Raw genomic sequence first — 13325 nt, forward strand, 5'->3', positions numbered from 1 at the left:
CAAGCCTTACTCATATTGATCTTGTTTAATCAATCATTCTCTTTCACATTTCTGCTTTAAGGACAGTTTCATCTTTCCAGTCAAATGTATTGTCACGTTATTCTGTAGTCCTGCACATGCTGCTTCTGTCTTCAGTCTGACACTGGGGACACAATGACACTATTCATAATGTAGGTCATCTTTTGAACAGGAGGGTCATGTGCCACAATTTAGCTATGAATATGACATGCGCTTGTCATGTATTAACTTGCTCTTTGAGGGCATTAACCACTTGTTAGGCCTTTAGGGACAAGTCATTAATGATGAATATTAAACCTCCCACAAGCATAGTGTCATTACATCCCACTTGAGTCTCTTTCCTGAGAAGTAGCGATAATAATGTTGAAGATGAACACAAATAAGATAAAGGTAAAAAGATAGTAACAGACAGGTGTGGGAGAATGTGGGGATGTGTATGTTTCTGTTTTGTGAATTTGATTCTCTAATTACCACCATCTGTCTGTCTGAGCTAAATGCTGAAGAGGAAAAAGAGGGAGCAAAGCGTTGGGTTCTGATTTGGCAATTAAAGATAAATAAGTACTGTAAACACGTTTTGTTTCTTCCCAAGGTAACACCGGTTACAGAATGGCTGGCCTGTGATTGACTTCTCCCAAAGGCTTCATCCTATTATGAGCTCTTTTCAGGCTTGCATGGTGTGTGGAAAATACCTGCACCATAAAATTTCTGACAATCTTTATAAAAGCCTGATAGGATGTGTTGGCTTATCACTATATTTTAGGTATGTGTATTTTCTAACACAGAAAATATCTGCTCTTTTCAGTTTATTTTTCTCCACGAGGTTGTGTTTTCCATTGTTGAAAGCCCAGTGATTGACCTTTACCCTATTCACAGACGGGAGTCAAGGGACCGTTATTATAGCTGGCTGGAAAAGCTACATTTGGAAAAGATTAGCTTTGATTCTTGTTGTTTTGAGAGTTGTGGAAGCTGGACGTTAGCGGTGCTGTTAACGTATCCACTTAAATGACCTGATAGCTTCTTCTTAATCACTAATCAACGTGCTTAAAATATATGAGAAATCATACATTTCCCTTGGTGCCAAAAAAGACCCTCCTATTTTCATAGTTCAGCAGATTTTATGTTCCCAGATCCAAAGTGTTGTGTGACAGTGAATGAAGCTGTGGAGGCAGAGGAAAGTTGGGGTGAAGGTGTAATTAAAGCTGATTATGGCAAGGCAGAGGGGAGGGTAGAGCAGCACATTTGTCTTCCCCGCCTAATGAGTGGAGGCTGGGAGAGCTGAATTAGCTGCCACGCTGTCGTCTCTCTCCCCTGCCACGCCACTTTGTCACAAGGACACTCCTCCTGGAAGATGAGACAGGGTCAAGTGCATGTGTATCCCCTGGCATTATTCTTACAGGCCGGTGGGGTCCCTGTTTCACTGGGCACTGGGAATTGAGGCACTTTAGCAAGCTCTGAGCCACACCACTCAGCCTCTGCATCATTAAACCAGGCTAAAAATACACAGCCCACCCATGGTCCCCTGTTCACAGAGGACCAGTTCATTGCCGCACTGAAACAAGCGCTGACTCCTGTTCATGCGAGGTCTGACACCATCATTTTTCTCTCGCTCTTTAAATTTGATCAGTGTTATGAGGCTATGGCAATACAGCAACAGTATGCTCAACAAGCCATTATTAAGTGCCCCTCTCCTTCACCCACTAATTCATATGATAATTATTGATACCACTACTACCATACAAATTCACACTGTTGTGTTCACAATGCTATTAATGCTCATCCCATGGGCATTAATGGACCTGGAAATCAATATTGGTTGGTGTTATTCTGGTTTCATGAGTGACATCTGCAACAAGACATGCACTCAATACTGATGACAAAGCCCATACTGTACTGTGAAACTACTCACATAGGGCTGCAACTAATGATTATTTTCATTATTGATAATGTCTTGTTTTTTGTGTTAGCTTTAAGTCTATACAATGTCAGGAAATAGTGAAAATGTTAATCATCAATTACTAGGAAATCATAGTGACGTCTTCAAATTGCCTTTTTGTGTCCATCTGACTGTCCAAAACCTGGTTAATTTTAGAGCTGCAATGATTTAGCAATTAATTGATTGACAGAAAAATTAATAGGCAATTATTATGATAATCGAATAATCGTTTTAGCTATTTTTGAAGGAAAAATGCCAAACATTAGCTTGTTTCCCCTCCTCAAATGTAATGATATGATGTTTTTCTTTATCATACTAGACAATACTATATATATAATGCTGGTAAACTCATCGTCTTTGGGTTTTGGACTGTTGGTTGGACAAAACAAGACATTTGAAGAAGGTCACCTTTGACTCTTGAAAATTATAACAGGCATTATTCACTATATTCTGACATTTTATAGATAAAACTGAACTAAAACTAATTAATTGATGAATTGAGAAAATAATCAACTTATGAATTTATAATGAAAATATGTTTAATCTCTACTTAATTTAGTATCACAATTGTATCAACTTTTAGTAAAGTAAATTAATTATTAAATTTACATTTCGGCTGTACTTGCATAACAATAGACATGACTGACCCTCATCAGTGCTTATAGTATTGTGAATCCCAATCTGATGCTAGACTCAACAGCACGGTGTGAACACATTTACTCCTGGCAATAGATAGATTCTATAGATTGAGAATAATGGTTACTTGTTGGCTCAAATGTGACACATTTTCAGATAAATCATTCCATCTAGCAAGAATAGCACTTTCTTTGTCATACTACAGTATATTGTTACAATGCAATAGGCACTACAAACACTGCATGGTACACTTAGCCACATGGTCCACAGGTGCAAGTCATTTTCTAATTGCAGAGGTCTGAACGACTAAAAAACTCAATGCAGGGGACCAGCTTTCCAAGGTAAATATTTGCTTCAAATGTCAAACGGATACACTGAAAATACGCTATGCTTATTTAATGTTTTACTATTCGTTGCTACAGTACTGTAAGGCCAATTCCCTGTTAGTGTGTGTTGAATGGGGAGGTAAGTTAGTTGGCCCAGGGTGTCCCTGCGCAGAAGTTTCCAGTCGCTTTCATGAGTCAAATGATAAACTGATATCTGAGCCAGCATGCAGCCGACAGAGGAGGACTGTCAGTTATGTGTATAACTTATATGATTAGCATGATGCTAGGCTACCGTAACTGACGCAGTGAATAAATATGAATATGTAAATTCATGCTTTTTGCACGTTATTTGCTCACTTGTTGCCCTTTGCGACAGAAATATGAATACACCAGTTTGCTGAATTAATATTCCAGCAGCTTTGTGTGAGTATTAGCTTACTTTTCAATTCAGCTAGTGTGTGTGTTTGAGTAATTATGTTAATAAGTGCATATTATCACCGCCTTTAAACAGCTTTAATGATAGAGCCTAAGTTCATTCATGCTAAGTATTGACCAACCACTACTGACACGTAGCGTTATTTATTTTTATTCACAGCTATCGTTATCGTTATTACATACAAAAACTTGTCACTTGTACCTGTGTACATACTTCTATTACATTTCTGTGATAAAATATACGGCAAACAAAAAAAGGCGGGTGCATTTTATTCCGTAGTTTAAAAAAAACAAGGCGTGTAAACGGACTTTATATCGGTTGAGATTCAGCTGTGTTCCTGGTTATATCGTTTCTTTCTAGTAGCTCGGAGTCTACTAGATGTCCAGAGACAGCACTATTTGCGCCGAGGAGGAAGCGTGCAGCCTGTAAAGCGGCACTGCGGCATCGCCATATCACTGCGCCCCGGTCCCTCTTCTCCGGGATCCTGAAGCTCGGGTCTGGGGAGAGGAGGAGATACCCTATGGTTTTCCTTTGCGGGATTTATTTTGTCAGCTCCAAACCTTCTTGTGCTTTATCTTTTTTTTTTAAGTGACCGAAGGCCTGCAACTTATCCGGACGGTCCCTCCCCACTCGCAAGGGTTTGCATTTCTTGGTTTTGCATGACGTGTCTTGGAGCAAAAAAAAAAAAAAAAAAAAAAAAAAAGAGAGAGAGAGAGAGGCTTGCTTTTGTTGTGTGTCTTATAGTGGAAAATGAAGCTTGGAGAGCCGGAGCAGGAGGCAGTGCCAGTCCGCTGCTGCTGTTGTGGGCTGGACTGGATTACAGAGCCTGAGATCTCTACTGACAGCACAGACAGACAAAAAGGGACTGTGAGCGAAGACAAGGGAAAGAGTCTTTTACTGAGCTGGAGCCAGGGCGAGTGCTAGAATACAGTTTTTTTTCCCAATAAGCGATATTTTGGGAGCTGTTTGTGCAGTGTGTGTGTGTGTCATTAGATGAGTGCTGGCACGGGGCATCAGGTTAAAGGCATAGGTACTGGGGGAAAAAAGGTTTAGGACCGTTATTATAGTAAAGGTGGATTTGCCTTTTTGGGTTGTTAGAATGCAGAACATCTGCATGGAAGGAATATTTTTGAATGGTTGCTGCATAGTTAAATGTTGGCATGCTGGCTTGTTGGATGTGTCTTTGCTAAGTATCCATTTTAAATGAGCCATTTTTTTTTAATGGATGTAATTGTGCATGTTAAAAACATTTGTCACTTTGCAGGGTGCAGCAGAGCATTTGGGCACTACATGTATGTTGCACAATCCAGATGAGCTACATTACATGGCAACCTGTGTCCTAGGAGACAATGTAAAGTTGAAGATGGTGGTTGACTGTGACAGATTGGTTTGGGTTTGTGTGGTGATGCAGAAAAGGTGCGATTCCTCTGTGTCTGAAACGTCCACCAGCATTTGGAGGTATGATTATTCAGAAAAAGGCTTCTTAAAAAAGCCTGCAGTTTGTTGATTCAGTTTTCTTCCACATAGAATACCGTTTCTGTGATGTAATGGATGAGAATTGATATTCTGGACACACAGAGAAGCCATATGTGTTTTAGACTACCATGCCAGAGTGACTTTCAGTGGCTTTAGGCCTAGACTGTAGGCTATGGCTTGGAGAATGATGCAGAGTAAGACTGCAAGCTGTTGAATGTTGCATCCTAAAATCATAGGACTATCATAAAGCAGCCAGATGCCTTCAGTGTCACACAGTGAAGGTATGTCCTGCTAAGCGCTTCAGTTAAGTGCAGGTTGGCATTATCAAAGGGTCTTTCACTTTTGTGTAAAACCTCAAGGATATTTCTCTATCCAATCAGACCTGCTTGCATTCATGAAAGAGAGAGCGAGAGAGAGCTATTGATGTTTTTGATGTGTGGAATATGTGAGTGAGCTGTTTCGTCCAAGGTGATACTTTGGAATAAATGAATGGGGAATTAAAAAAGGATTAAATTTGTTAATTTCAAGTGGAGTGAATGCTTTTTGATGGATGTCTACAAATCAGAATAGTTTATTCAAGAAGTGCTCGCAGATCACTGATCTACTCCATGTGGGTAGCTCAGAGGTTTTTAAATTATTAGGCCTTAACTTTAATAGTGAGGATGTTAAACCCTACATAATCAATGTGTGCCACTGAAATCTGCCTTGATACAGGTTTATGTAAATGAGTGAAATTGGCAAACAAGTAAGAGGAGCAAAAGTGACAGGATAGATTGACTGACAGCCAGATGTTCTTAATACAGCATTTGATTTAATTAAGGCTTTATTTGAGGCTTAAGATCATCATTGTTTTTATTGTTTTATGCTCAGTGCACTGTGTATTACTGATATACTGTCACACTTCATCATCATACATTCTCTGTAGGTTACTTATAATTAGCAGTGACCATGCCAAAAACAACAGCTAGTTCATGTTGAGAGGCTCCAGACACCCAAGTAGCCAAGTAAAAATTCTGGTACATAATTATCTCCGCCAGGCGTAAGCCTGGAGGGGATCATGAGTTTGGTTGTGTGTATGTGTGTGCGTGTGTGTCCGCATGTGTATCTGTCCGCAGCTAATCTCGCATACTACTGGATCCATCAGCCTAATATTTTTTGTGCACATTTATGACTGTATGCTCAAGGACATCTCGTGGTTGTGGTGATTCACAAAAAAAAACTATTTATAACGCCATTCCTTATGAGCCTATCATAAAGCTTAGACTTTCGTCTTTTCAGCAGTCCTCGCCATTTTATGATATGCGTTACGACATGGCATTTCCAGCAATGCAGGCCACATTTTGGCCTTTGTTGTGGCTCAAAAACTGACATCCATAGAAAAGTTTGCTCTCATCTTGAATCAGAGCATCTGCAGATTAATTCCATACCCAATATGGTATGATCCACTAAAGTTAGGCACGATATGACATGAATAATTCCCCATTTTTGTTATCTTCGCCGCCATCTTGACTGTACATACCTGGTTGAGATCTGTCCTCTATGGAGTGCACTAGTTAAAGAAATGTAATCATTAATCACACAGTTTAGGTTACAAGCTTGGCAAAAGCGTCAGAGACACTAGTAAAAGAGCACTTACAACACATAATCATCTCATCTTGGGGCTTAATGGCCTGGCGGTGTAAGAAAACATAGTATACTCAGCAGATGAGATTGTAGCCACCCTAATAAAACATTCATCTTGCATTATGTGGAATGGCAAGAACCTTCTGTACAGTGTGCAGCACCTTTTTGGAGAATGGCTCATTGACTAAATGCACAGTTGAACTTGCTGAGTGAACATGTTGCAAATGCTTGCTCTCTCTCTCTTTATCTTGCAGGAGGGAGAGTTTGCTGACCTTGGTTAAGAGGAGCTGGTTCCTGGAGAAGAAAGATGTGGCGTCACCTGCTCAGCTCACCATGGCCGGACATGTTCACTGAGCAGACATTTGCTTTAACTTGAAAAGCTCCTCCTCTGGCGGAATTGACAGCTTGGTGATAAAGTGTTTAGTAGATCATTTTACACCTCTGTCATAGGATTTGATGGACTGCATTTGGGGATCTTTGCTTGGAACCTAGCTTGGTTCAGTGACTATTTGCAGTTTTGCATTTCCTGTAAAAGGCTTCATCGGTTGGATATTACATGGTTACCTTGGATCTAATATATCGATAACATACGCTTGGATATTGCGGAAAATTCTCCTCAGGGATTTTCACACAAGTGGAGGTCGAGCAGTGCCAGTGTCTGGCCCTTGAAGAGTTTGATTCCCTGTGAGAGGAGGGTTTATCTGGATGTTTCCTATGAAGGACATGGATGGCCCTCGATCTAGTGGCCTCCACAAGAAGAGGAAGTCGAGGTCAGAAAGGGATCGGGAGAGGAGATCAAATGGGATAAGGAACAACCATGTTAAGGGCTCCGTGTTTCGCTTCTCTTCTGACTCAGAGCGGGAGGGCGACAGGGAGCCCTCCTCATCCCGTCCCAGACCCCCACGTAGAAAGCGCAAGGAGTCTACTTTTGCTGAGGAGGACATCATCGACGGCTTTTCCATCACTGGGTTCGTGACCCTGGAGGCTCTAGAGGTGAGTGCTGAACCACAAGGGGTAACCCCTTCAACTCTCTCCAGCCTTGTGTGTGTTGAGCTTCTTCTATGAAAATCCAGTTGAAAATCTCTTTGCGCCGTGTAAAGATGTTTATTATTGTGTGCAGCCCAGTGTTTTGGCCTCCGCCTGCATATTTGGCTGTTGTGAGCTGGAGTTCAACAGATGTAGCTTTAAATGTAGCTCTGCAGCCAGAGATTACTATCTGTGTCACTGAGAGGCTGTTGTTGTTGTGTGCACTGCTCTGGATTTGTTTTCACAGGAGTTTTCCAGCAAAGCCTTACACCAGATGAAGAGTGTTCAGCTATGGTTGTAGTGGCTATTGCGCTTTTGTACACTTCAGAGTGAAAAAGCTATTTGATCCATGTTACAACAGTTTATTCAGAGTGGGAGTAATTTATTGTGCACTGGCTATCCATTTTCCTTGGAATGCAAACTGGGCACAGGCTGCCATCCAACAATATAGTTCTGAATTATGACTTACACCAGCAAGCCATTCATATATATGTATACAGCACAATATACAGCCATATCTTTCTGTAATGGTAACTTACACATAGGTGTCAGATTAAAGGAAGAGTGACTTAGTGAGGTGTTGTTGCACCACAAGCCTCCAGTACAGCTTAAGTGGTCCTTGGTATAGATTCTCCAAGTGTGAGAAACTCTTCTGGAGGTATGGACTTCCTAAAGATATTCTACATAGGTGTTTTGATGTGGTAGAGAATCCCCCATAGGTGTTCAGGTGGTGACTGTTAAGGCCATAGCGTATGAAATGATATGATAGCATTGAGAACTTACGGCCCTGTATGGAAGCATTTGTTTTCATTATGCTTCCCCACTCATTTAAAGTGGGGGAAATAAGTATTCAACATGTCACCAGTTTTTTCAGTAAACAGTACAGTGCAGCTATTAACATGCAATTAAGACCAGACATTGGTATTAACTCAGTAAGGTGACACAGCTAAAGAAATCATAACATTCTGATCAATAAAAAAAATTCTGTGCATTAAATTGGAATGACACAGTAAAAAAGTATTGAACACGCTTATTGAACTGACGTGGGGAAGCCTTTGTTTGCAATGACAGCTTCAAGACGCTTCCTGTACGAAGAAACTAATCTCACAGTGTCCACGGGGGATTTTGGCCCATTCTTCTAAGCAGACAGTCTTCCTGCTGGTGAATCTTTATCTTCACTTCCTTCCATAAACGTTCTATTGAGTTGAAGTCGGGTGATTGACTGGGCCATTCCAACACCTTTTATTTTCTTTCTCTGGAACCATGAGAGTCTTCTTAGCAGTATGTTTTGGATCGTTGTCCTGTTGGAAGGTCCACCTGCATCTCATTTTGATACATGGCTCCATTCATCTTCCCTTCAACAATTTGGATTCTGCCGGTACCATGAGAAGAGAAATAGCCCCATACCATAATGCTTCCACCTCCGAACTTCACTGTAGGTATGGTATTTAGGGTCATATGCAGAGCCATTTCTCCTCCAAACATGGCTCATTGTATTATTGCCAAAAATTTAAATTTTTGTCTCATCTGACCACACCACATTCTTCCAATAATCTACAGGCTTCTCCAAATGTTTGTAGCAAACTTCAAAGGAGCTTCAACATGTCTTTTCTTTAGTATTAGAGTCTTACGGGGTGGAGGCCATGGCGGTGGAGTGCATTGCCCATGGTTCTCTCTTTGACAACTGTGCCTGCGTCTTCCAGGTCTTTCTTGAGCTCTTTTTGAGTGATCTGTGGATCTTTGGCTACTCCTTTAACTAATTTTCTTACTGCCTGGTTAGCAATCTCGTGAGGAGCTCCTGTGCATGGGCGGTTGATGGTGGACTTGTGCTTCTTCCACTTGCGGAAAATGGCCTCAATGGTGCTCTTTGCCTTTACCCATTATGAGTTGGTTCTAGTGTGACAGCTTGGTAACAAATGATGCATTCACAGACGGCTAACCCTTTTTAAAAGAGTGGAAGTACTAATGGCCACATGCACTAACCCAGCTGATTATAATCAGCACAGGTAAGGGGACAAATTAGTGGAACAACCTGGTTGAGTGCTTTTTCTTACTGTGTGTTCAATACTTTTTTCCTGTGTCATTCCAATTCAATGCACATCATGAGGTTTTTTTTTTTTTTATTGCTTTGAATGTTATGATTTCTTTAACAGTGCTGCTTTATTGAGTTAATACCAATGTCTGGTCTTAATTTCCTATGAATAGCTACACTGGAAACATGTTAAACAAAAAAAGATGTTGACGTGTTGAATGCTTATTTCCCCCACTGTAATTGAGTTTCTGTTAGCTCGTCAGGTGTCTGTATATGTCAGTGTTATCTATTGTTAATTCTACATTAAAACATGACCCATCCACAGCTAATAAATTTGCAAACATTTTATAGCTTAAATTCTGTTAGGATAGAGTTTTCCCTGATTTTATTTCAGCAGGAAGTGAAAATAGTTTGTCTTCACAAGGTCAGACTCTGCGGTGTGCTGGGATAACACAGTTTGACTTGCACTTTCTAATATATGCAGCTTGATAAGATTCTTTTGTTCGTTGGTGTGACCCATCTCTGGGATATGTGGTGTTGCATTTGTCTTGACTGTATCGCCTTGTTAGTCAGATCAACACTTTTCACAGTTCAAGAGTGTCTTGCCGTTATGTTTTTCCTTACTTTTACTCAGAATCACTCTATTTAGCAGGCAAGGACTCTTGTGCGTGCATGTTCTTTCCCTGTCTCCTTGTTATGTTTGACCTTCTTTCCGTTGTTCTTTCCATTGATGTTGCCTGCTTCCGTCTTCTAAAGCACTGCTATTGTCAGTTTGAGTATAGAGTTTGATGACAACTCTGTAGTCAGTGTGGGAAAGTTTAAAGTGAGAAGCACTTGAGTTTGAAAGGCCAATGTACATACAATCAAAGTAAAAAGGTGCCCTCAACTTGAACGAGTTCTCATTGTTCACTATATTGTTACCACTTTCACAAAGTTTTAATAATTCTATATTTAAGTTTCATACTCAGAATCTCTACAGTTTAAATCAGATTGACCTGTCATAAGTGCCTCATATAAGCAATGATGTGTCATCTGCACTTGGCTCAAATAGTTTCCTGTTGGCATGAAAAGTTCTACTGCTCATTTTATATGACTTTAATATTACATCTTATAAAGGTACCCACTCCCCAGATAATGTGTCAGTGCGTACATCAATACGAAATGATACTGTGCTTTTAGAAACCCCTATTGTAACAGATTTATGGCCATTTTATTTATATGTATATATATATATATATATATATATTATATGTACATTAGTAGAGATGATTTTGACATTTTATTACCATCACAACATTGTTTCAGCCTCTTATTGCAGTCAACTGAATGAAAAACAGACCAATAAATCAAAATATATTGCAGTATCAAATTGAATTAATATCAGATCACAGTGATTTAGAAGGCATTTCTTACAAAACTGTTTTGTCAGAGTGGTTTACTGAGTAATAAAAACGTGCAGAGTTCAAGTAAGAACAGGAGAAAAACAAATTACCTTGTGTTTGTGTGTGAGTGCAAACACACACTCACAGGTGTGGTTCTGTAAGAATTTGACAGAACTTATTAATGCAGTATCATTTCACAGCGAAGTGAAGGGAGATGGCAATATTGAATTGCAATACTTCTTACACTTGTTGGAGAGCTCTTTAAATATAGCGGTTTGTTGCTCTGCATCCCAAATGTAATGATAGCATTAATAACGGGGGCTGTGCAGGGATTCATGTTTCTGAACACATAGTCACTGAAAGCAGGATCTGGACTGGTCCACAAAGCTCCCTCCACCGTGTTAATGACCTGCTGCAGTGCACAGCCCCTTATGCCTCACTTCAGACTTTTCGTCCAGATTCATGTGGTTCCAAGGTCAAAACTGTCAGGTACGCTTCATTAGTCTGCTCTTCAGACTGAGTCTTTGGATCCCGAACACATTTTAGATGAAGCGTGAAGAGAGTAACGCAGATCAACTGTTTATGTAAGTTCAAAACTGGCTTTTCTTCTAGTTTTAGTGCAAAGAAATTGACAGCGCAGGGAAAGACCCTAAATCAGTGACTACCTCCAAAGTTCCCCCGAGCAAGGCACTTGATCCCCACACTTAACTTTCATTGTAGATGATCACAAGCCAATAATAGACATATTTTACTTGGCAAACTCTCTGGTGTGACTGTGTTAAAGTTATGACTGGGGGTGAATCTGGGAGTTTCTTACAGATAAAAATCAGTAAGATTTGCCAGGTTAAAAAGATTAAATGCCCCCAAAAGGAATCTTCGAAAGGCAGTCTTGTTGTTTTACCCTCTCTAATGATTCAAAGATGACCATTTCTTGAAGAGACCTTTAAATAGATAAATGCCGGATTAGAAAAGCTCCTCAAAATTACACATAATGCCATCCCATTAGATTTTTCAGGATAGATGGAGAGATGTTTTTTTTCTTTTTAATCTTTAATAATGGATCAGACTTGTTAGAGCTTTTCTTGCATTTCACTGCCTCCATAGCTTTGCTCCAAATTGTGTTAAGTAATTGGATTTCTGTTTATTCAATGCTTTTTGGTATCATTTTGTAGATTTTCATGACAATTATACTGTACAGATCCCTCACTGTCATATGTAATATTTGGACAATATTTCAATGTTCTCTAGCAAAGTATGCTTGATTCTGAACCGCTGTATGTCTAATTTCTCGATCTTTTCCTCTTGCTGCCCCATCTCCGTTTTGTAACGCTTTCTTTGCTGTTGTGAGCTGTGTTTTTAATTCTTTGTTTGTACCACACCATGTTAAAAGACTGTGGAACTGTGCACCAGGCTATCACAGCACCAGTGGCTCTTTTTCTGTCTGGGTAAAGTTAAATTCTGATGAGGTCAGACCCCTGGAGGTATATGCTAGTGCTCTCCATCTGTCACCACAGTGCTGGAGCAACACTGCTCCTAGGCCTGCTTTTCATGTGTATGCTGATATCTTAGCTTTGCATTTCTCTTTTGCAATCTCGGTGCTGAGGCCTCCGCGATGAGGCTCTTGAAATACTTGAGTTGTTCTCAAAGTGGAAGTTGTTCCCAAATATATTGTTGTCTTGATTACTGGCAGTGTTTGTTGTAGTTTGGGACTGTTGCACTGTTTGAACTGTTGGTTGGAGCAGTTGAATAAGAAGTCATTGTTGAGGGGTAGCCAGTGAGAAAGAATGTTTGTGTTTCTTATTTGCTGTCTTTTGATCAGCGTGACCAGAGAGAGTGTTCACCTACAGCCAAGTCTTAATCTAGCAATGACTTCCTTTGCACTCGTACATACATGATATGCTTCTTAAATCTACACTGTGCATGTCAATGATGGTGTGATTTCAAACAGCTCTTTGTAAAAATACACCATCTTGGATGTAATAAACAGCGTTGTGACCATTGACTGTATTTGAATGTGTACGTACATCTCCACTTCCTATCGCTATCCAAAAGTGAAGCCAAAATATCTCCTTCCCAGGAGCTGCCATCTTGCTTGTGTGATGTGGTTTGGAAGCAGAGTCTGCGCAGTCGACTCTCAGCCGTCCCACCACCTGACAGAGGTTTGAGAGCGGCTGTCACAGCTGTCAATCATGACATCAGGCCCCCTTGTTATATCGTCAAATAACTGATTAAAAACAAACAACCTAAAATGACAGAAACCATCTTTGGGAAAAATGTATTTGACGTGTACTTTGATTTTTTTATTTTTGCTCATGTTCCATCTGCAAACATGGAGGGGGCGGGACTTATCTATACTGCAGCCAGTCACCAGGGAGCAATCCAGATGTTTTGGCTTCACTTCTGGGGAGCTGTCATGACGTCCATCTTTATTTACAGT

The 13325-nt window shown here is 40.3% G+C and overlaps 1 protein-coding gene across 21 annotated transcripts in view; it reads left to right on the forward strand.

Annotated features, from left to right (window-relative positions):
- Positions 1-13325, forward strand: part of auts2a (activator of transcription and developmental regulator AUTS2 a) — a 480371-nt gene that overhangs the window by 152042 nt on the left and 315004 nt on the right. For 16 of the 21 annotated variants that reach the window (XM_042430283.1, XM_042430285.1, XM_042430284.1 and 13 more), the window contains one exon: positions 6703-7441. In XM_042430283.1, the coding sequence (XP_042286217.1) occupies positions 7154-7441 (288 nt within the window). In that variant the 5' untranslated portion in view covers positions 6703-7153. Of the gene's footprint in view, positions 1-2645; positions 2929-2956; positions 3053-3145; positions 3337-3504; positions 3988-4275; positions 5107-6702; positions 7442-13325 lie in introns of those variants that run through there. The other 5 variants (XM_042430289.1, XM_042430290.1, XM_042430292.1 and 2 more) reach the window with 5 other exon arrangements.

This window comes from Thunnus maccoyii, chromosome 13 (genome assembly GCF_910596095.1).
Source record: "Thunnus maccoyii chromosome 13, fThuMac1.1, whole genome shotgun sequence".
NCBI classification, from domain to species: Eukaryota; Metazoa; Chordata; class Actinopteri; order Scombriformes; family Scombridae; genus Thunnus; species Thunnus maccoyii.